Here is a 23,119-nt window from a genome sequence, read left to right as displayed (position 1 = left end):
CACTCTATGCAAAGGTCTTCCACTTCCTAGCACGTCTAAGATAAAACCTATATTTATGGTGAGTTATTACGTTTAGGTGGTTGCTTGCAACACGCTGAGGCGTCTATCGAAGAACGTCACCCATTATTGTAGAAGGAAACCGTCACTTTACCAATCTTCTGATCATGTACACACATAACAATCAACATCTTGGAGTACGAGTGATTCTGTTATAACTAAGAGAAACTTTGTGGCTACTACAAGCCCATCGTATGATCATAACGCTTCTACGTAGTCATCTTCCCTGTACACTTGCAGTTACATCGCTGGCCAACAGAAAGAAGGGCTATTACGAGCTAGGGAGTGAAACCTCTCAAGCCCTCTGAAGTTTTTAGAATTAATTTCTCGGGGCCCTACACTCAAAATCAGGCATCACTATAAATCATTGTTATGTCATGTTAATCACCTGTGCTGTAACTAGAGCGGTCCATTTAAAACATACAACCAACTAGACAATGGACCGTATCTTACTAGCCTTCCAACGGTTTATTTGTCGACATGGCAACGTCCAAACTTCACATCCAGCCAACCGGGAGCTAACAGAAGTATGGCTCTGCTGACAAGACATGCTAGTTCGTTATAAAACAACGTATCAAATGGAAGTTCATAGTGCCACGAGTGACTTGGTGGGGAGGATGGTCGGAGCTGATGGTTGACTCGATTAAACGAAGCTTCCGCGAGTTACTGGGGCGCTGCAGCATGGACGAGGAAGGCCTACAAACTATAATTGTGAACACAGAAGCTGTCCTCAATTCAAGACCCATCATACAAACTGTGAGCCAAGTGCTTACCCAAGTTCATTTCTCCGTGGGAGGAAGGCTTATCATTCTACCCACGGTCCTCGAGCCAGCAGAAACAATAGACTTGGTAAAGAAATTTAAGATGGTCCAGAAAATAACCGACGACTTTTGGAAGTGGTAGAGCAAAGAGTATTTATTGCGTCTTCAGACTTTCCATCAAGTTAAGCACACTGGCAACCACTGGAGGTCCGGACTAGAGATAAGTGATATTATTTAGTTGGTGAGTAAAAATTTGTGAAAAAAAGTCACTCTAAAAATCTGTAAGACGAAGCACGTATACATTAGAGAAACATAGTTGCGATTTTAAATAACAGATACAGTGGACTCATTGAAACTATCAGACAGTTACTAGTGGAAATGAAAAAGTGAATCTTTACGATCTCTTTCTGTTACCTTTCTGATATGGTCTTTTCTCTTGTTGTGATGAAACTTGTCTGAGCTGTACGCCTTTATTGGCTTGTATAAGAGAATGGAACAGTATTTTGTACAGTTTACATACAATTTATAAAGTATAAAATATAAAAATATTTTGGACTTAATTAATTGTCGAATATTTCAATCGAAGCCATTTCTGGACCAAGAAGACTTAGCAAGATTAATGTCCATTTCGCATCCGTTACGGGTAACTATTGAAGACGTAATAGACCTAAAAAGGATCAGGGGAAACTAAAAGTTAAAAATTCGAACTTAACATATTTACGAACACTGAACTTTGTTGAGTGCGTTAACGAACTACAGAGCTTCTCAAGATAGACGACTGAGCATAGCCTCATAGTATACGTAAAAGATAGCGTCTCAATTATTAATAAATTATTACCTCTTATACACGAATTTCTACTTGTTACGTCATACACAACCTTTTTATTATTTTATTAATTTGCATTGTCCTTCAAGAGGATGTACAGTACTTCACCGCCACATGTGCAACAGAGCTAAAGAACTACGGACAGTTGGAGACGGGCTAGATTGAACCGTTGTCCTCATTACCTTGGATAAAAAGAGATGTTACTAGGCCAGTCCAGCTGGTCGTCCCTCTGGAGGACGACAAGGATGGAGAGGATGTGGAAGACCAGATACGTTGTAAATAGTTGTCCTGAGCACATTATCTTTATAGCTATGTTTATATAATATCATTGACTGTTTTGTTGTTGTACAGAGTGTTTGGAAATTAAGACGTGTAGAGGGGAGTGAGTAGATAATATTTTGAGCAGGAATTCATGTCCGACGACGGTTTCAATTCGGGTTTGTAACGCGTCCACGTCTGCTGAGGGAAAGAGAAAAGTCTCAGAGCTGCTTGTCCTGGTATGCAATAGGGTAGACAGGATGACGTTTACTACGTCAGATGGCCGCCTAATATCACTTAAGTCCTGTCTTGCTGCAAGATGTATCCCATGTAGAAAACATCGTTTGGTACTCGTTTTCGGAATACACTGGCATGCTGCTTGTGTATGGCGAAGTTGAGGTAACGGAAGAGTTGCTAATCCGTTGTATCACGAATGTTTTCCGCAACGTAGCACGCTATCGCGCAAACTTTTTGCCCGAGTTACGGAGCGGCGTCGAGAAACAGGTACCTTCACCGCGAGGTGCTCCACGGCAACGTTGAACGCCCGAATTTAAAGAAGATGTACTGCATCACAATGAAGAGGACACTTCAACGAGTACCCGAACAACTGCGCGTACTATGGGTGATAGTCACAGTATCGTCTGGGTCGTTCTGCGTGAGTAACAATTACATCCGTACAAATTAAAAAGGGCACACACTATGGGTCCAGCCGATTTTCCACAACGCTTTGCCTACCGCACGTGGTTCCTACACATCTGCATCGACGCACCCCTATTTCCACATCGAGTTCTGTACACAGGTGAATATAAGTTCACTAGCGACTGTGTTCTGAATTTGCGGAACAGCCTTGTCCGGGCAGATGGAAACCCTGGAGCCACTCATGTTCAGGGATTTCGGCACTGATTTGGTTTTAACGTGTAGGCAGGTATCTCGGAGGGTCATATGGTTGGGCCATAGTTCCTTCCACTCTAGATAACTGGTGTTCCTACAAAAAGTATTGGACCCTTTCTTGGAAGCTGTGTGACTCCCCGTCAGGAAATGTGGTTTCAGCATGATGTGGCACCACCTCAACTCTCATGCGCGTATAGAAAACAGCTCCACAGACGATATGGTGAAGGAAGGATAGAGTGTACAGAATGCTGGATTATTTTTCCGTTTTGGACCAATGTAAACAATTAATGCTTAAGTCGTAATACAAAAAATGTGCCTAAGTGCTAAATGGGTTTCGTTGCTTAATTTCCAATTATTACCTAATAATTGTACTGTGTCACGCCTAAATCATTTTCTCAAGCAGAAGTGGATGAGCTGAACATATGAACTGAATACGTGGTAGCACGCAAACGGCACGGTTCCTATTGAAAATGTTATGTAATCACTCCCGTCTACCGGTCCTAGAAGCTTGTAATAGGAATTTCCGAACACCGTGTAGTTACACAAGTAAACACTCTGTTAGGTGTTAAGCTGGAGCTTTCTTACTTTTTGAATGAAGGCTGCGGAGATGTGTACGGATGAACAGATGTGCAACCTTAGAACAAGATGCCCTCAGATGAACCAAGAAGCTACCAACCTCAACCTCTGATCAGCGAACGTTGCTGCATATGAGCCATCACAGATGGCGCCTGGATCATGCATCCGTGCTCACTGATGTTCATTGGCGGCGAGGGCTGGAATTTGCACACCAGTACAGCAACATGACCCTCAATAAGTGATGACAGGTGCCCTTTCAGATGAATCACATTTTATGTTCCATAGGACGGACATCCATTAGCGTGTATGGCTTGAAACGTCTGAAAGCAAAGGAAGAGGGAGCGTTATGGTCTGGGCAATGTTTTCGTGGCATTCGCACAGATGAGTTTGTCGTACTCCTCTGGCAACCAAACTTCTCGGATTTAAACCCAATCGGGAATCTGTGGGACCATCTCGGTCGGACTGTTCGCACCATGGATCCTCAACCGAGAAACCTAAGGCAACTGGCGACGGCACGGGAGACGGCATGGCTGTTTATATGTACAATGTGATGGTTCTGCGGCTCAGTGGTGAAGTGCCACGACACGGGTCCACAGGTTCGTTCCCTGGACTATCCTAGGAGTTTTAATTGTCATTATCACTTCTTTCGTCTTTGGCGGTGTTTATGTGAGTAACGGTGAATGCCAAATTGCACACTTCTTCGGAGTGCAAGTGGCTCTGTCCCCCTATAACTATGTGAAAAAGTTGGTTCAAAGACTGGAGGCAGAAAACGGAATAGCACCTTCAATGGCACCAGGCGAAGGAAATTACAGTGGTGTTCAAACAATTATTCAGTTTTATAATAGATTTCTTTTTATGTATGTTACGTTGCCAACTTCAGAGTTAGATGCATCCGTAGCCAATTGGTTACTGAGCTACTGAGTACAAAAATCAGATGGAATAGCATATTCACATAGGACATATTCTGGAATACTACCTTATGGACATGTAGGTACAGAAGGTATTATGTGGAAATATCAGTGTCGACATACATACTCTAGTCTAACAGATGATCAGGCAGATGAATGTATCACGGCAGCCCTGTAGCTTTTCGTAGGGACTTGTGAATTTCAGACTTAATAACACTGTAAGCATCTTGTGAGCTGTTTGGTGCATGTCAGCACTCGTAGATGGGCGACCAAGTATCCCATGTGCAAAACGGATCTCTCTCTCTCTCTCTCTCTGTTTATTGGAGACTTTTTTCGTTCCTGTTGTGGTAACCCTTCATAATGAACTGAACCGTATTCGCTACAGCAGTTGGAAAAGCACAGACGTCACCTGCCCCAAACACACTAAATTAAAGCCATTGCCATGTACACATACATTTGCCGACCAGTAGATCACGGTGAGAAATCTTGGCTTACTTGTTTTTTTTTTTTTTAAAAAAAAAAGACACCTCTTAACAGTAGTTATCATCACGTTCAATTCGTATGATAACATCTTCTGAATTATTGAAGTTGACAACTGATTGTCTACAAGGCTGTGGACATTTAGTTCACCAGATCCCTCTAGCCACGAAGGTAACACGGAGCAGCCTACTCTCCAGGCGGAGCGAAACCACTATAAATTACAGATCTGTGTGATAGTTTTGCTCATTTAAGTAAAATTGTGTTACAGTTTTTGGTGTCTTTACATAACAGGATCTTTAATTGAACTCCGATAAAGATTGTGCACTCAACTGCTCCATTGCGATCACGTTCCACATGACTTGTGAAACACGCCACGCAATTAGAGAGAGAGAGAGAGAGAGAGAGAGGGAGAGAGACAGAGAGAGAGAGAGAGATCAGAAATAATTTTGCGTTACACTTTTGGTCGCCTTTTCACCTTACATTGCCTAAAAAAGGATAACTTATTTTGTGAGATAGACAGTGATCAGTTACACGTTGTCAAAGTACGGATTCATGTATGCCCTCCAATTTTCTTGATAATACAAAATGTCCTTAGTTTTTAGTGTTGTGACGATTCCGTCTGGTGCTAAATAGATCCAGCTTCTCTGTTGCGTACAAACACAAAACGCAAAAGTAGTGAGCTAAACCGTTTCTCAGGTGTTAGTTTCGAGTGATCCGAGATTAGTATGTCGAAGCTCCTCGAAATAGAATGCTTGCAAGGCCTGAAACACTCCTGTCAGTAGTTTTGGAATATTTACCCTGCGTTAAGAAGTGTATAAGGCAGTACGAGGTTTTGAACGAGCGATGTGTGTAAGGCACTAGTTATTGAGTTGCTTATATAGCAGTGTGTGGAGCGTTCGAAGTGGAGTTAACCACTGTTTACTCTTCATGACCGTTTGTAGAAGGTTGAGAAGTACTCATTACAGGGACTACCAGACACGTATTTAACGTTGCGGGATGTGGTACCCGGAAAGCTGAAAGAGTACACAAAGCAAACTATTCGCGACAGGCATCACTATAATTAGAGGTAATTCATCACCGCAGACTTAAATGGATGAAGAAACTGAACATCCAAACCAAAGAGAACAAGATAAGTTTCTACAAAACTAATTGCTTTTTGAGGAAATAGTGCGTATTGTGACTGCGAGTCGTGTGGTCGCAACTACGCCGCAGGCTAGCCTTCCCTCTAGCCACGAAGGTAACACGGAGCAGCCTACTCTCCAGGCGGAGCGAAACCACTATAAATTCGAACGACAAATTATATATGTCACCAGCACAACAGCAAATATGATGCATTGTACATGATAATGGGTAAAAATGGTAAAAATTTTCTACTGTGTTCTACTTTCATCATTTTAACTTAGGCAGTGCCGTGAGCTGTTACGTAAACTACTCCGCAGCACTTGTGGCTGGCTCCCACGGTATTACGCTGAGCTAGGGACGCCACCACGGCATTGCTGAATGAGAGACGCCAACTTTCTGCCACAAACACGCCAATTGGAGGACGGGGTGCCGCCATGTGAGGTACGCAAGAGGGTCGCGCTCTTGCCTGCGAGCGTCCTTACCTCTGTACGTGTCCACCAGGGGGTTGCGACAGTTGTGAGGAGCGACTGTTGTGAGGAGCAACATTTGTGAGGAGACCCGGCCGAACAGGTAGCGGGAGGTCTACAGGGACACCAAACAGGTAGTGCACCACAGTTCAGTACTGCATCGTCACATCACTGCCGTCACACAGGAGTGCAAAACGATCGCTGCAACGCATCAGGCAAAAAGCGCGGGATCTACACAAAATCCGACCGATGCTGCAGGAATATCTCTGCAAGCACATCATTTGGTAATGAATGATGGGAGCAAATTTTTACTTGCAGATGACGACAGAGGACCAAATGACAGGATGTTGGTGTTCGCCAGCGAAAGGGGAAAATCCTATTTAACAGACTGCAATTAGTTCTTTGTCGATGGAGCGTTCAAAAGCTCCAGCAAGCAGTTTTGACAATTATTTATTGTTCATGCTGATATTTCTAGTTCTGAGGAGGAAACAAGCACAGTTCCAACCGTGTCCGCCTTGCTACCCAATAAAAAGCGAGAAACGTACGATCGATTTTTCACAGCTGTTAAGAGCAACCGTTCCTGGATGGAGTCCTAAAGCTATCATGATGGTTTTTGAAGCTGCAGTCATCCAATCAGTAGCACATTTGATTCCTGATGCAAAGATTGATGGCTGCAACTACCAGTTCAATTAGTGCTTGTGGAAGCAAGTGCAGAATTGCGGCCTTGTTGCTGCCTACAAGGAAAACGAAGAAATTCGTTTTCACATAAGATTGTGTTCCGCTTTGGCTCACATTCCCCTGGACATGTTAGACGATGGGTGGCTATGCATTCAGGAGAGCACGCCAGATAATGAAAAACTGCAGGATTTTTACGACTATTTTGTTAAACAATGGCTGGATGGCTGTATAATGAAGACATGCCAAGAGATATATGGAACTGCGCAGGAAGGCGTCACCGCACCAACAATGTTTCAGAAGGATGGACTCGGGGGATAAATACATTGATTTCGATGGTTCATCCAAATTTTTACTCCTTAGTAAATATTCTCAGAAAAGACGCAGAACATCATGGGCACAAATTTGACCGACTAGTTTTAAATCTAGGTGGGAAAATAAGAAAGAAGTCCGCAATAAAGACAGATGAGATGGTTTCTAAGACCCTTACAAGACTCCAAGTTTTACTCCTTAGTGAAAATTCTCAGAGAAGACGCAGAATATCATGGGCACAAATTTGACCGACTAGTTTTAAATCTAGGTGGGAAAATAAGAAAGAAGTCCGCAATTAAGACAGATGAGATAGTTTCTAATACACTTACAAGACTCCAAGTTGACGGCAATATAAAATCATTTCTTACTTGCGTGCCCTATGCACAGAAATTACAATGAAAAGGAAATGGCTGAACCTACAGCAACACTTGTGAATATTGAAAAATAAATAATCATCCTGCAAATATTGTAAATAAATATAATGCGGGACGAAGAGAGACTACCTCCTCGTGGTGTTCCCTGGAAACGACACAAAGTCGGCTACATGTCTCTTGCAAATTGTAAAAGATTCACTAATGAAGTCTGACAAGCCATAACTTTTCTAACAATCACAATCAGCATTTTTGTGTAGAGAATTTTAGAAACAATGTCTGCTTGAGTGGACGATGAATACATCTTGTTTCAATACAGAAATTGCATTCCTTAACGCTAACTGCTAGCAGGACTCACATTAGACCTCAGTACACTTCCCTGCTTGGTACGGGAAAATTGAGGTTTATTTCGAAATAATTCTTTAGTTAGCTCCTGTTAATGTATGTTAAAAGGTTGCCACTCCTATCACATTAAATTTTGGGTGGGGAGTTGAAAGATGGAAAACGTTTTCGGTTTCTATAGTTTCTGTAAAACATATAGTTAAGTATGAGGTTGAGCGAAAATTATGACCTATGTAAGATTAATCAGAACAAAAATTCCAATGAAAAAGCTCTTACGCATAACTGTGCTACGGCTAATGGTTGACATGATATCGTGGGGGCAAAAGCAGCTCCGATTTCTAATTTGACTAAGGCTATTCTTCCTTGCCCAAAAAATTCTGAAATAATGTCACCTGGCTGCACTGGAAGAGTGTGAATGTCCCTCGGCAGCTGCCCGTGCCGGCACAAGCCGAGCGCTCAGTCACACCAAGCGGCAGCAGGTAGTGGCCGAGCAGGTAGTGGCGCAGAATTTGCGACACACTCTGTGCCGATCTCTTAGCAACCCGGATTTCTCACAAGTGTCGCCACATTCCAGTTTCTCACAAGTGTCGCTTCTCACAAGTGTGTACAACCCGTCCACCAGTCCTTCCTATTGCTCTTACCGTACCATGGGCGGTTCACCCCGCGGCCGTAGCCAGTTTTCATGAGCATTGTATCCCTTAGTGGTAGTTCTTTGGAATAAAACCCATTTTTTCCCTGAATCATGGCATTTATCATTTTACCTGTACGAGAAACACCCCAGATGCCCACCTGATACCATCCTGACATGAGCGGTATATCAGCGGCCACCTGTAACAAGTACATCACTGTGTACACCAGGACATAATCCGAGTTACGTTGATCTCAGCAGTTCTATCGTAGCTCTCCTACTAAGGAGAATCGACCTCCTTACCAAAAGAATCATCACACTCGCCGCCGACGATTCCGACGGGAAATCAGCAGCCCAGCGATAATGCAAGACTGCCACGGACCAGAGACTACGCTCGGGAGCAGATATCACCATAATTTAAACCTAATCAGTGAATGTGCACTGGAAAAGAGTACGACTAATTTTGTGTAATGGCCACACGAGAGTTGAATATTTGCATTATTGAGTAAATCAACTTTTTGTACATAAACATTTGTAATTACTCCAGCAAGTATAATATTTGTATGTATGCGCTCCTGATAATATTTGTTGACTGTATTGCCCTATTTGCACAGACATATGAACGGCACCTCGTCGTCTGTAGAAGTTGCGTTAGTCAAATCGACTGACGACAGAATTGCCACAGCGTGGCAATAGATTCATCAATAAGCACTCCTCAACTTGCCCATGAAATGCATGTTTCGAAGAATATAGCGTGGAGAGTACTGATGGAACATCAGTTACATCCCATCACAAACAATGAGTGCAATGATTTTCAACCCACTGTTCGGTTCAGTCAACAAATTATGTTGAGATTTATGCACTGAAACTGCGTCACCCATTTTATACAACTTGTATGAACTTAAGTTGGCAACAAAATATACTGTACCAGTAAAAAATGAAATATTCGTGTCCTGCCCTTAGTTAGGTACGTCAAAGTATTTAGTTTAGCAACGTATACTGTCTGCGTAACTTCAACCCTGTATACCTTTATGAGACTGTGTATTAGGATGAATTATATGTTTATGAGATAAATATGACGCAAAGCTAGCTTTCTTCCTCCCATGAAAATGGTACTATTGCTCCGGCACCGAAATGTTAGAGCATAAAACAATTTTAATTGGGGCTTTTACCTTCCTTTTGTGTGAGATTATATGTCGGTCATCACTGTAGACCGCGCATTACGTAATTCGTAATGTTCTGGATACATCTTTATTGTATTTTATAATTACTTTGGTATATGTTCTGTGGATTTTTTTCTAGGAATTTATTATGACGTTTGCACTGTAACTAATTAAATTTCCCTTCCCTTTCCTCTCCATACTTATCTCCCATTTCACTTACACCCTTCCCCTTCTCCATCCCAATTTTATCACTTACGAGCCGGCCACTGCGGCCGAGCGGTTCTAGGCGCTTCAGTCTTTAACCGCACTGCTGCTACGGTCGCAGGTTCGAATCCTGCCTCATGCATGGATGTGTGTGATGTCCTTAGGTTAGTTAGGTTTAAGTAGTTCTAAGTCTAGGGGACTGATGACCTCAAATGCCAAATCCCATAGTGCTTAGAGCCATTTGAACAATTTTTTATCACTTACAAATGACGTACTTCAAGTTATTTTATATCCAATTTAAGTTATTGGTTTCTATAATCTTTTTTGGCCTATAGCCAAATAAAACATCATATGTGTTTCTTCAATACTGGCATACGGAAACTAAGTCCCTCTCTTCTGTAACAATATTTCAATAATTTAGTTGTTTCCTATCTATTTCAGTGCTGTCCTTTCCCGCAGTTTTGCACACTAATTTCACATATAAATTTTGCGTCCTAAATTTTACTCATCTTAATTCCACCGGCACGACGTCAGTTCACTAGCTGCATTTGTGAAACAGTATCTAATGATAGCACGATATTTTGTGGTTTTACTATGATGGAGATGAATCTGATCTTCATTTGTACTCGATGGGTACATATTCACAGCTGCGAATGTGTGTTGTTGGGGGAGCAGTGAGGTGTTTCGTGGAGACTCACGAGTATCTGGCTGGGGCTGGCGTCGCGGTCCACGTCGTAGCGCACCACCAGCTGGCCGGAGACGCCCTCCGCGCCCCGCTGCCGCTGCTCCTCCTCGGTGGACGACCAGCGCACGATGGCGCTGGACAGCGTGGGTCGCTCGATGCGCGCCAGGGGGTCCACTGCAACAGACAGCGCAGAGAACGCGGCACATGACGGAAATTTCTATGTTTCATCATAATACCTAGTTTGCATCATTTGTTTACCACACTGGCAATACGATATTCTGGCAGCAAGGCTCTTACGTCCAGTTTTCTATTTCATCTACTCGTACAGGGACAGCACTTGGCATAACAGCTAAAATGTGAAGCAGACTGACGTGCAACTATACCACACAGTGATTCCTGAAACCATCAAGTCCGTTCCACTACCTCCAGTACCTCTTAAATATTGTCTGACCACAACAAAACGGTCTCGCAAGAAAATGTTAAAAGAAAAGAAATTTGCAACGTAGAGTTACCAACTCGTATATTTTACATGTCCATCTACTGTCTTTCTTACTCTGTGGTGTGTGGCGGAAGATACTTTCGCTCCATTTGTGTTCCCTTCAGTATGGGCTCAAATTTGGTGGTCACTACAGTAGATATATTCAGGATGATTAATATGTTGCTTAGCTTCTCTTGGTACGTGCCCTACAGAATTTTTAGAGTAAAAGTCTCAGTATTACACAACGACTTTCTTGTAGCATCTGCCTCTGGTGTTCACCGAGCATTGCCGCAACGCTTAGCCACAGCCTGGTGGATTGTTTCCTGAACACTACAGCATAGTGTGTGCTGATCTGAAAGACAGAACATGAGGCACAGGTGGAAGCAAAGCCGTGAGGGTTGATCGTGAGGAGCTATTAGGTAGCTCATACGATAAAGCACTTGCCCGCAAAATACGCAGGTCTCAGGTTCGTATCCCGGTCCGGCACACAGTTTTAACCTGCCAGAAAGCATCAAACAGTGCACATTGTACTACGGAATGAAAATGTACTGTGTGAACAGTCTTCCAAGCTGTGGCTAAACCATGTTCTTTCTTTTGGGAGTGCTAGTCCCGCAAGGTATGCAGGGGAACTTCGATCCAATTAAGAAGGTATAAGATGGGGTACCAGGGGAAGTAAAACTGTGAAGACAGGTCAGGAGGCCTGTTTGGGTACCTCAGTCAGAAGAGCACTTGCCCACGAAAGGCAAAGGTCCCATGATTGAGTGCAAGTCCGGCACACAGTTTTAGTCTGCCAGGAATTCTCAGCGAACACTCAACAGAATATTCATTCCGGAAACGACTATTGTTGTCACCAAAACAGAGAACAGATGGACAGCCGTCACATTAGGGAACATTACGCATTCTGTCAACATGTGGTCTACTGATTTGTGTACCCGACCAACACCACACACCGATGCCCCTTCCTGTTGGAGAAGGAATTCATTTGTAGGGGTGTGGCGTCTCTCCTCTTCCTTTCAGAGTAGCACTTGTCCTGAAGTCATCAACCATTTGATGCGCAGTTTTTATCCTCCACAGCTCCCTCCAGCGCCATGGAAATTATTCTTAACACATGCCCTATTCTTAATACATGACCTATCATCCTGACACTTACTTCCACATGTTCCTTATCTCGCCGATTGTGTGGAGAGCTTCTCCGTTTCTTATCTGATCAGTCCACTCGACTTTCAGAAACTTTGTTTAGCACCGCATCTCGAACGCTTCGACGCTTTTGTTTTCCAGTTTTCCAACAGTCCATGATTCACTTCCATACAGCGCTATACTCCAAACGTACAGTTTCAATAACTTCTTCCTCCTATTGAGGCCGATATTTGATATTATAAGGTTTATTTTGGCCGGAGTGGCTTCTTTACCGATGCTAGTCTCCTTTTTATGCTTCCTTGCTTCGTCCGTCATTTGTTATCTCGCTTCCAAGGTAGCAGAATTCCTTCACTTCGTGTTCTCAGTGGTTCACAGCTTCGAAGTTTTCTTGGCTATGTTATTTCTGTTACTCCTCATTACTTTCGTCTTTCTTTGGATTACTCTAAATCCACAGTATGTGGTTAATATTCTTCACTTTATTTAACAAGTTCTGTAATACTCCCCCATTTTCACTAGTAATAGCATCGTCATTTATATCCTGAATTTTAATCCAAAACATGAATCTTCCTTTTATTTAATCATTGCTTTTTCGATGTATAGATTGAACGATATACGTGAAGCCTGTACCTCTGATCCGAATTCTTCGTTCTTGTCCTCCGTTCTCTTTTCTTCCCTCTTGATTATTGTACATGTTATATGCTATCCGTATTTTCCTATAGCTTCCACCAATTTTACAATGAATTTGCATTTCTCTTTCTCGACATCGATCAGTTCTACGAACGTGTTTTGATTTTTCTTAAGTCTTTCTTCATTTATCAAGTGCAACGTCAGAACTGTCTCTAAATCTACGTCTACATCTCCATACATAATCCGCAAGCCACGGTGTGGTGCATGGCAGAGGGTACCCTGTACCACTACGTCTCATTCCCATTCTTCTTCCACTCGTAAATGGAGCGATGGATAAATGACAGTCTAAATGCCTCCTTACGACCCCTAATTTCCCTCATTTTTCTTCGTGGTTCTTACAGCCTCAAATGACACCCCTCTAAATTTCCGTAATAGTGCCTCGGGAAAAGAGCGTCGTCTTCCCTCCGGGGATTCCCGTTTGAGTTCAGGAAGCATCTGCGTAGCGATTACCAGCTGATCGAACACGTCGGTAATAAATCTAGCAGCACACCTCTGAATTGCTTCGATGTCTTCCTTTAATCCGACCTGTTGGGGATCCGAAACATTATTAACAGTACTCAGGAATGGGTCGCCCTGGCGTTATATACGCTGTCTCCTTTATCGATGAGCTACACTTTCCAAAATTCTCACAGTTAAATGAAGTCGAGGATTTGCCTTTCCTACTACCAACCTGACGTGCTTATTCCACTTCATATCATTTTTGCAACGTTACGCCTAGATATTTAATCGATGTATCTCAAGCAGCACCCTATTAAAGCTGTACAGGATTATTGTCCCCACTCATCCATATTAACTTACGTTCTTCTACATGTACAGCAAGCTGCCATTCGTCCCAAGAACTGAATTGTCTAAGTCATCTTGTGTCCTCCTACGGTCACTCAACGAGGAAACTTTCCAGTACTCCGCAGCAAAGAACAGTAAATTGATTCTCATCCTGTCTGTCAGATCATTTATGTATATGGAGAATAGGAGCCTGGGTCACTCCTGACGGTACCATTGTGTTTGATGAACACTCGCCACCTAAGCATACGTAGTGTGCTGCCTATACCTTTCCAAAGGCTACACTGTTCGTTTTCAGTTTTCTTTTCAATTTTTTCTGTATATTACTATTACCAGCAACTTAGATGCATACAGTCTCAAGCTGAATATGTGACAGTTCTTGCACTTACCTGCCCTTGCTGTCTTCGGTATTGTGCGAATGATATTTATCCAAACTGTTGCTTCACAGATAGAAATTTGCGAGCGTAGCATGGAATGTCATCGCTCAGTTGGTCACACAGTCATAAGACGCGGTGCGCCACTTACTGGTATCGTCCGGCTCGTCCGTGAGCTCGTTGCCACTCCGCATGCGGGGTACTTGCACCAGCCGCAGGGGAGCCAGCTCCTCCACCTGCACCTCCACTGACAGGTCCCTCACCACCTGTAACCGGGGACAGCACGTTACAAGCCGGACCACTCTTGAGGCAGGTCGCCGCGCGACAAGCAGCTTGCAGTACACCATTCACTTACAAACTGTAACTCGGCCCGCGGATGAGCACATGAAAGGACATACAGAAAACAGAAAGCGTGATCTACGTTTCATGGGCACTGCGGGCCGAATTACATTGGAATACTGGCGGAAACGTATAGGTTGTACTTAACCAGAGCATTGATACTACTTGTCGTACTGAAATATATATACCGAAATAGTTAAGAAAAGTGAAACGGGTTCAAAAGCGTCTGATAAACTCGACGTAAATCAGGAGGTTAAACGCAAGTATAACACTTCGCCCGGTGTTCTACATATACACGGTGTTACAAAAATGTACGGCCAAACTCTCAGGAAACATTCATCGCAAACAAAGAAAGAAAATATATTATGTGGACATGTGTCCGGAAACGCTTACTTTCCATGTTAGAGCTCATTTTATTACTTCTCTTCAAATCACATTAATCATGAATGGAAACACACAGCAACAGAACGTACCAGCGTGACTTCAAACACTTTGTTAAAGGAAACGTTCAAAATGTCCTCCGTTAGCGAGGATACATGTATCCACCCTCCGTCGCATGGAATCTCTGATGCGCTGATGCAGCCCTGGAGAATGGCGTATTGTATCACAGCCGTCCACAATACGAGCACGAAGAGTCTCTACATTTAGTACCGGGGTTGCGTAGACAAGAGCTTTCAAATGCCCCCATAAATTAAAGTCAAGAGGGTTGAGGTCAGGAGAGCTTGGAGGCCATGGAATTGGTCCGCCTCTACCAATCCATTGGACACCGAATCTGTTGTTGAGAAGCGTACGAACACTTCGACTGAAAATGTGCGGGAGCTCCATAGTGCATGAACCACATGTTGTGTCGTACTTGTAAGGGCACATGTTCTAGCAGCACAGGTAGAGTATCCCGTATGAAATCATGATAACGTGCTCCATTGAGCACCAACAATGCCTGCTCAAACGTTCACAGAAAATCTATGTTGATGACGTGATTGCACAATTGCGTGCGGGTTCTCGTCAGCCCACACATGTTGATTGTGAAAATTTACAATTTGATCACGTTGTAATGAAGCCTCATCCGTAAAGAGAACATTTGCACTGAAATGAGGATTGACACATTGTTGGATGAACCATTCGCAGAAGTGTACCCGTGGAGGCCAATCAGCTGCTGATAGTGCCTGCACACGCTATACATGGTACGGAAACAACTGGTTCTCCCGCAGCACTCTCCATACAGTGACGTGGTCAACGTGACCTTGTACAGCAACAACTTCTCTGACGCTGACATTAGGGTTATCGTCAACTGCACGAAGAATTGCCTCGTCCATTGCAGGTGTCCTCGTCGTTCTAGGTGTTACCCAGTCGCGAGTCATAGGCTGGAATGTTCCGTGCTCCCTAAGACGCCGATCTATTGCTTTGAACGTCTTCCTGTCGGGACACTTTCGTTGTGGAAATGTGTCTCGATACAAACGTACCGCGCCACGGCTATTGCCCCGTGCTAATCTATACATAAAATGGGCATCTGCCAACTCCGCATTTGTAAACATTGCACTGACTTGAAAACCACTGTCGTGATGAACACTAACCTGTTGATGCTACGTACTGATGTGCTTAATGCTAGTACTGTAGAGCAATGAGCCGCATGTCAACACAAGCACCGAAACCAACATTACCTTCCTTCAATTGGGCCAACTGGCGGTGAATCGAGGAAGTACAGTATATACTGACGAAACTAAAATGAGCTCTAACATGGAAATTAAGCGTTCCCGGACACATGTCCACATAACATCTTTTCTTTATTTTTGTGTGAGGAATGTTTCCTGAAAGTTTGGCAGTACCTTTTTTTGTAACACCCTTTATACAGAAATAGAACAACAAAAGTAAAACGGGTTCAGATGTAACTGATAAACTCGACGTAAATCAGGAGGTTAAACGCAAGTATAACTTTTCGCCCGGTGTTATAGATACAGTTGTTCACCCTGGATTATAAATATTATTCGAAACACGAATAAGCACTGGTTTATTGACTGATTCCCAGTTAATTACGTGTTGGAAACCACCAATCACGAGCTGAGCTTACTGTGCAAAGAACTTAAAACAAAGATCTCTGCCCATACGACTAAAGTCACCACATTTAAAGGAGGTGAATAAGAGCGATTAGAAATTGTAATTTATGACAATATATCAGAACTAGTGGAAAGCTAACTGTATTCCAATTCAACTAAGTTTTCCATAAGACCAAGAGGTAGATAAAAAACTTGTATGAATCCAGTATATGCTTGGAACTTTGAAAAATAGTTTGTGGAAAGAAACTAAAATTGAAATTTAGTGAAACTGTACAGTACATCTCTACGTCAGTGAGACGTTTGTCATTTTCCAAACAATAGAGGAATAGAGTTTAAAGTTGAATTGATAAACATTGTAACAAGTGAACGTAGAGTAAAATGAAGGACCGCGTGGAAGAAATGTTAGGCTCGCGGTTATAAGTACGAACATAATATATGTGCTACATGATACAAGAAAACCCAATAAGAGTTGACATGAATAAGGAACAGGTATCATTCCCAGTCTCTGAAAGTAAAGATCTTTCGCGGCCGAAAACTTCCGGAATAAGAAGTCATCCTCATTCTGCCGACGGCTTTCTCAGAGGGGGTGCAGGTGCGGACAGAGATTTAGGGCAGTCTCTTGCCCTTGGAATGGGAAACTGCCCCTAAACGCGGAAGAACCACCAATTATCAAAGGCATGAGGACGTAGAAGGCAACAGACACCACTGCATTAAAAACACATAATTTGTATACTGACGAAACGTGTCTTGTAATTGATAAACTGTTATGATGGTCTCTCCATTGGCAAAGGTTCCTCCATGCGGATCTCCGCGAGGGGGCAGCGAAGGGGAGGTGACCATGAGAAAAGGATTGAATAACCAGCAGAAGGACAAGGTACTTCGAGTGGCTGCGTGGAATGTTTGAAGTTTGAAAGTGACAGGGAAGCTAGAAAATCTGAAAAGGGAAATCCTAAGGCTCAAAGTAGATACAGTGGGGGTCTGTGAAGTGAAATGGAAAGAATACAAGGATTTCGTGTCAGACAAGTATAGGGTAACATCAACAGCAGCAGAAAATGTTATGACTGGAGTAAGATCAGTTATCGTGTCAGACAAGTATAGGGTAACATCAACAGCAGCAGAAAATGTTATGACTGGAGTAAGATCAGTTATGAATAGAAAGGTAGGGTAGAGAGTAAGTTAATGTAAATACTTCAGTGGTACGGGTGTTGTCATCAGACTCGGCAGCAAACCAACACCGACAACAGTAGTTCAGGTATACATTTCGACGTCGCAAGCCGAATATGAAGATTAAGAGAAAGTACACGAAGATATTGAACGAGTAATTCAAATGTGAAGGGAAATGACAATCTAATAGTCATGGGAGACTGTAATGCGGTTTTAGGGGAAGGAGTAGAAGAAAGCGTTATGGGAGAGTATGGGCTTGGTACTAGCAATGAGAGAGGAGAAAGACTAATTAAGTTTCCCCATAAACTTCAGCTAGTAATAGCGAATACTCTGTTCAAGAATCACAAGAATAGGAGGTATGCTTGGAACAGACAGATAGATACGGGAAGATTTCAGTTGGATTAAATCTTGGTCACAAGGAGATTTCGAAATCGGATGCTGGATTGTAAGGCGTGCTTAGGAGCAAATAGAGACACAGATCATAATGTAGTAGTGATGTAGAGTAGGCTGAAGTTGAAGACATTAGTCAAGAAGAGTCAATACATAAAGGAGAGGACCATAGAAGTGCTACGAAATGAAGAGATACGCTTGAAGTTCTCTGAGGTTATAGATACTGCGGTAAGGATATCTCAGGTGGCAGTTGGGTGGAAAGAGTAACGTAGGTACAAAGAAGGTAGCTGCGTAGAAACCATTGGTAATAGAAGAAATACTTCAGTTGATAGACGAAAGAAATACAAATATGTTTAGGGAAATTCACGAACCTAGAAGTTTAATTCATTTAGGAATATAATAAATAGGAAGTGCAGGGAAACTAAGACGAAATGGCTGCATGAAAAAAGTGAAGGAATGAAGAAAGAAATGATTGTCGGAAAGAATGATATAGAAAAGTCAAAGTAACCTTCGGTGAACTTAAAATAAAGGGTGATAACATTAAGAGTGCAATGGGAATACCACTGTTAAAAGTGGAGGAGAGAGCGGATAGGTAAAAAGAGTATTTTGAAGGCCTCTATGAAGGGGAAGTTCTGTCTGATGACATAACAGTAGGAGAAAGAGGAGTCGATATAGAAGAGATAGGGTATCCATTATTAGAATCAAAATTTAAAAGAGCTTTGGACTACTTAAGGTCGAGTAAGGCGGAAGGGAGAAATAACATTCCATCTGAATTTTTAAAATCATCGGACAAGTGGAAACAAAACGACCATTTGCACCGGTGTGTAGAATGTATGGAAGCGGCGATATATTATCAGACTTTCGGTGTGTAGAATGTATGAAAGTGGCGATATACTATCAGAAATTTGGAAAAACATCATCCACATAATTCAGAAGATTGCAAGAGCCGACAAGTGCAAGAATAATCGCACAATCGGCTAAACGCCCCACGCATCCAAGTTGGTGACAAGAATAATATACAGAGGAATGGAAAAGAAAATTAAGATTCTATTGGATGACGATGAGTCGGGTTTTACGGAACGTTAAGATACCACAGAGGCAGTTCTGACGTTGCGTTTGATAATGGAACCAAGACTGAAGAAAAATGAAGACACTTATATAATTTGTCGACCTGGAAAAAGTATTCGACAATGTGAAATGGCGCAAGAGATTTGAAATTCTGAGAAAAATAGGGGTAAGCTATAGAGAAAGACGGGTAATCTACAATATGTACAACAGCCAAAAGGGAATAATAAGAGTGGGAGACCAAGATGGAAGTGCACGCATTAAAATGGATGTAATCTGGCATGTAGTCTTTCGCCCCCGCTGTACAGTTTATACAACGAAGAAGTAACGACGGTAATAAAAGAAAGATCGAAATGCGGGATTCAAATTTAGGGTGAAGAGACTGACATAGTAGCAAGAATACGGGATAAAGGATATGTTTTCTCCACTGATTTAAGGTGTTATCCGTTTGAAGTTTGTATCATATTCAGACACAATATCGTGAACGATTCTGTACAAAGTGTGGACTACTTTGGCACCAAGGGCAGAATTGTGGAAGTAAGAGGCAAAATGCGCGAAGACGAATTACAGGTAATCAGTTGTGAAACACCAACGGGACGCTGTTCCCAGTAACTGTCGACGCTACGAAGATGTATGTAGGAGTGGAGTGCTGTTTAATTGGCGTAATAATCGATAAAGAGCATAAATCCTCCACAATATGGGTCCGAGGCGTAGGGGATAATGATGCAGAATCGCTGCATCAGCGATGTTAGGTATTCATATTGGAGCAAAACAGTTGCGAGAGTATGAAAGTTTTGTCCCATGTAGATGAAGGGTGCTGCGCGATTCTAGGGTTGGATTTCTGGTGAAAATATCGTGAAAACTGATCTTCAGCAGTGCACCGGTGGAACTCAGCGGGGCTTTGTTCCGACTGAAGGAAGCTGTTTCCGATTCATACCTCGCAAAGGACAAGCCAGTCAAACTGTGTTCGAAGGGCCTGTACCAAGCTGCTGAAATGGCATCGCTGGTGAAAGATACATTGGATACGAGTAAAACTGTTATGCAGGTGGAGCTCCATCGTCGTCCTTCAAGACGTACTGGATTAGTTGCCGCAGGTAGAGTCACCATTCCCTAAGAAGAATAGAGGGCATAAAAGGAAAAATAGGGAGCCTGGAACACTTACACAAGCTGACCAAGAAATGCCATAAGCATTCAAGTTTCGGAAGTAAGTGGTAGGCTAGCATGTTTTACTTCAAATGCAGTCTCTAAGAAGGGGATTTACATTATATTTTCATGTACCATATAGGAATTTTGCTTGAGATGTTAGTTTAGAGTCTTCATCGGTTATAGCTATGTGTGTAGGAAGAGTAGGATTAAGGGAATTATTGCTAATTCTTGTATCTTGTTTATGTAATTTTCATCTTTTTCTGCTTCGGATATAGTTTTGTTAATGTAGATAGCTGGAGATTTGTTCACTTTGATTAGCACGAATGAGGCAAGTTTGTGTTTTAATTAACTGATAAGTAAGGTGTATGGTGACACAGTGGGAGATGCTTCCATGTGAATGATGCTGTATTTGTGGGTGTGGACCACAGACAATGGATCAGCTGGAAAGGGAAGGGAGCATGATAACAGCTTCCTTCTTCAGGTCACCAACAAGGACGACCATGATGCGTATCATAGTTCTGGTACTGCTGTACCTTTTCAACGAGGAAGGTCAGATGCATTGATAACCAGCCACTTTTGGTGCTAAAATTGGCATACCATGTGTGGAAAGTGAGAAACGAAGTACGGAGGCTGGAGGTGGCGTTGTCGGAACTGCCCCTTGAGGCTAAGAAGAAGGAGGGGGGGGGGTTGAAAGAAGTGCATGGAGAGTATTAAGGCTTATGCCCCCGACGAAAATCTGTGTGAACAGTTACCGCAAGCGGTCAATTTGGTACCATGTATGTTGCAGGGAGGTAAGAGAGGGTTTTTGGAAGTTCAGGTGTTTTATCAGAAACGATATTCGGGATCATAGATACCAACGACATATGAGTCTGAATGACATTCTTGGACGGGTGACAGAAACAACGGATGGTACTACAGTTGTGACTGAGTGGCGTACTATGAACTTGAGAATTTTGGAATGTACTGACCAACACTCGAATGCTGTGAAAACTAACAGTAGACTTGACAGGCCATGTGAAAACGGCCATTAACATGGTGAATCATGATGTGAATGTTATACGAAAACGGTTAGGTATGCCTGACACTAGGGTAGCAGTAGCGAGACTTTTCTGATCACTAGCTGACAACATCTCGATTGGTGGTAAAGGGGCTGCAGGAGGTCATAGACCATGCAGTGCATGGGCAGTTGAGCTCTACACTGTTACCTCCTAAAGTACTTCTAGACAACCTACAGAACAACCAGAAGCAACTACCAGCTGGGTTGTAGTTCATCGCCTGGCTGAATAAACAATATCCTACAATCATTTTATCATCCCATAACGGTAGGAGTCGACATAGACTGTGCTCGACTCTATATGTTGGTCCAGATTCCAGTAGCTAGTACAAATGTAGCACAGTTCATCTCAACCTGATAAAATCGGAGGGCTTGGGGAAGTATGTACAAATACAAACAAATGAAGTGATGTAAATTTGCAAAGACGTGAAAAATTGAGTGCTCTTATCAGTGGATAAAGTCTGTCTTTGTCTTTGTCTTAAAGATGTGCCTGACCCTCGTGGTTCATACCGACTTAGAGGCATACGAGATGCAGTTATTCCTATGGAGCCTTGGAGAGCAGAAATAGAAGATAGCCACAGGATATCCTGGCACCCCATAACATATTTTCAAAGAGCATTGTAACATCAGATACATTACATGCAAATGATTGTTGCGAGTCGCTACAAGTAAGGTCAGTGTGGGGAAGCGATACGACTGCAGCTGCAGTGCAGCAGCTTGTTAATTAACAGCGCAACTTGTGACATCTTAGGACCAACTTTTCATTTCAAGGCCATCACATCTGTCACCATCATTCTAAATGTGATACAACCTTTGTTGTACGAGCCAGATAAACCGGCGTAAGTGCTGCCAAGCCAGAACCTAACCTGTCTCAATGACTGCTCGGAACTCATCTTTTTCTACACATTCGGCGAGCTTAAAGTAACTCAAAGTTGACACATTACTGCAGATCAGGTAGTCCACCACGTGCAGTAATATCGTAGTGATCGACGTTGCAGACCTGTAGTGGTGAGTGTCTCAGTTTCAGGCACTGGTGTGACCTCAACTCTGCTGTGTGCAGCCTATATCTATTTTAGACTGAAAACCACCCACTCACCTAAACTCCCTGAGAACCAGTTTCCAATTGATCAGGTAAACCTTAGGAAGCAAAACTTAGCTAAGCAACCAGCCACTGAACATTGTGTTTCACGCTGGATTGGTATCAGGAGAATGAAAATGCATGGTGCACAGTTGTCAAGTTATGTGTTGTCGAGACCTTTTCCAGAGATGTAATGGTCTACGATCTGATGGACCAGATATTCCATGGAATAGAGGCATGTTGCACCACAACTCCACCTCTTCCAACAGAACAACCACATGACTTACTCTGGAGATGTCATAATAAAATGATGTAAGAAACAGTACAGGAGCCTGTTAGGTGTTTCTGCATAAGCCACTCAAAGCGAATGATGTCATCGTTGCTCAATGGCCATGCCTTGGGCCTAGGTCGTATTGTGACTTACGAGAGAGAAGAGCTGCCTTTAGGTAAACCATGATGGACCAAGTTTGTAAGAATACTAACCATTTTAGGCAGGCAGTATCGGTCATCGTCATCGTCAGTTGCTAGCTGTGAGGAGAGGTCTACGTCATTAAACGACCAGAAATGGGAGTTCATAGAGCTGTTGCCGCCACCTACACTAGCTGCAGAACTGCTACTTGCACCATGTCTAATTTCCATCCACAGTGAGC

General features: G+C 42.8%; 1 protein-coding gene across 1 annotated transcript in view; it reads right to left on the bottom strand.

Moving 5' to 3' along the window:
• Window positions 1-23,119, bottom strand: part of LOC124805205 (inter-alpha-trypsin inhibitor heavy chain H4-like) — a 200,348-nt gene that overhangs the window by 112,359 nt on the left and 64,870 nt on the right. Inside the window, exons 5-6 of the mRNA XM_047265705.1 lie at window positions 14,334-14,448; window positions 10,740-10,900 (exon numbers count right to left, since the gene is read on the bottom strand). Coding sequence (XP_047121661.1) covers window positions 10,740-10,900; window positions 14,334-14,448 — 276 coding nt within the window. The remainder of the gene's footprint in view (window positions 1-10,739; window positions 10,901-14,333; window positions 14,449-23,119) is intronic.

Source organism: Schistocerca piceifrons, chromosome 1, assembly GCF_021461385.2.
Source record: "Schistocerca piceifrons isolate TAMUIC-IGC-003096 chromosome 1, iqSchPice1.1, whole genome shotgun sequence".
Taxonomy (NCBI): domain Eukaryota; kingdom Metazoa; phylum Arthropoda; class Insecta; order Orthoptera; family Acrididae; genus Schistocerca; species Schistocerca piceifrons.
Note: the sequence above shows the minus strand (reverse complement) of the source record. Positions and strands in the feature narration are given on the sequence as shown.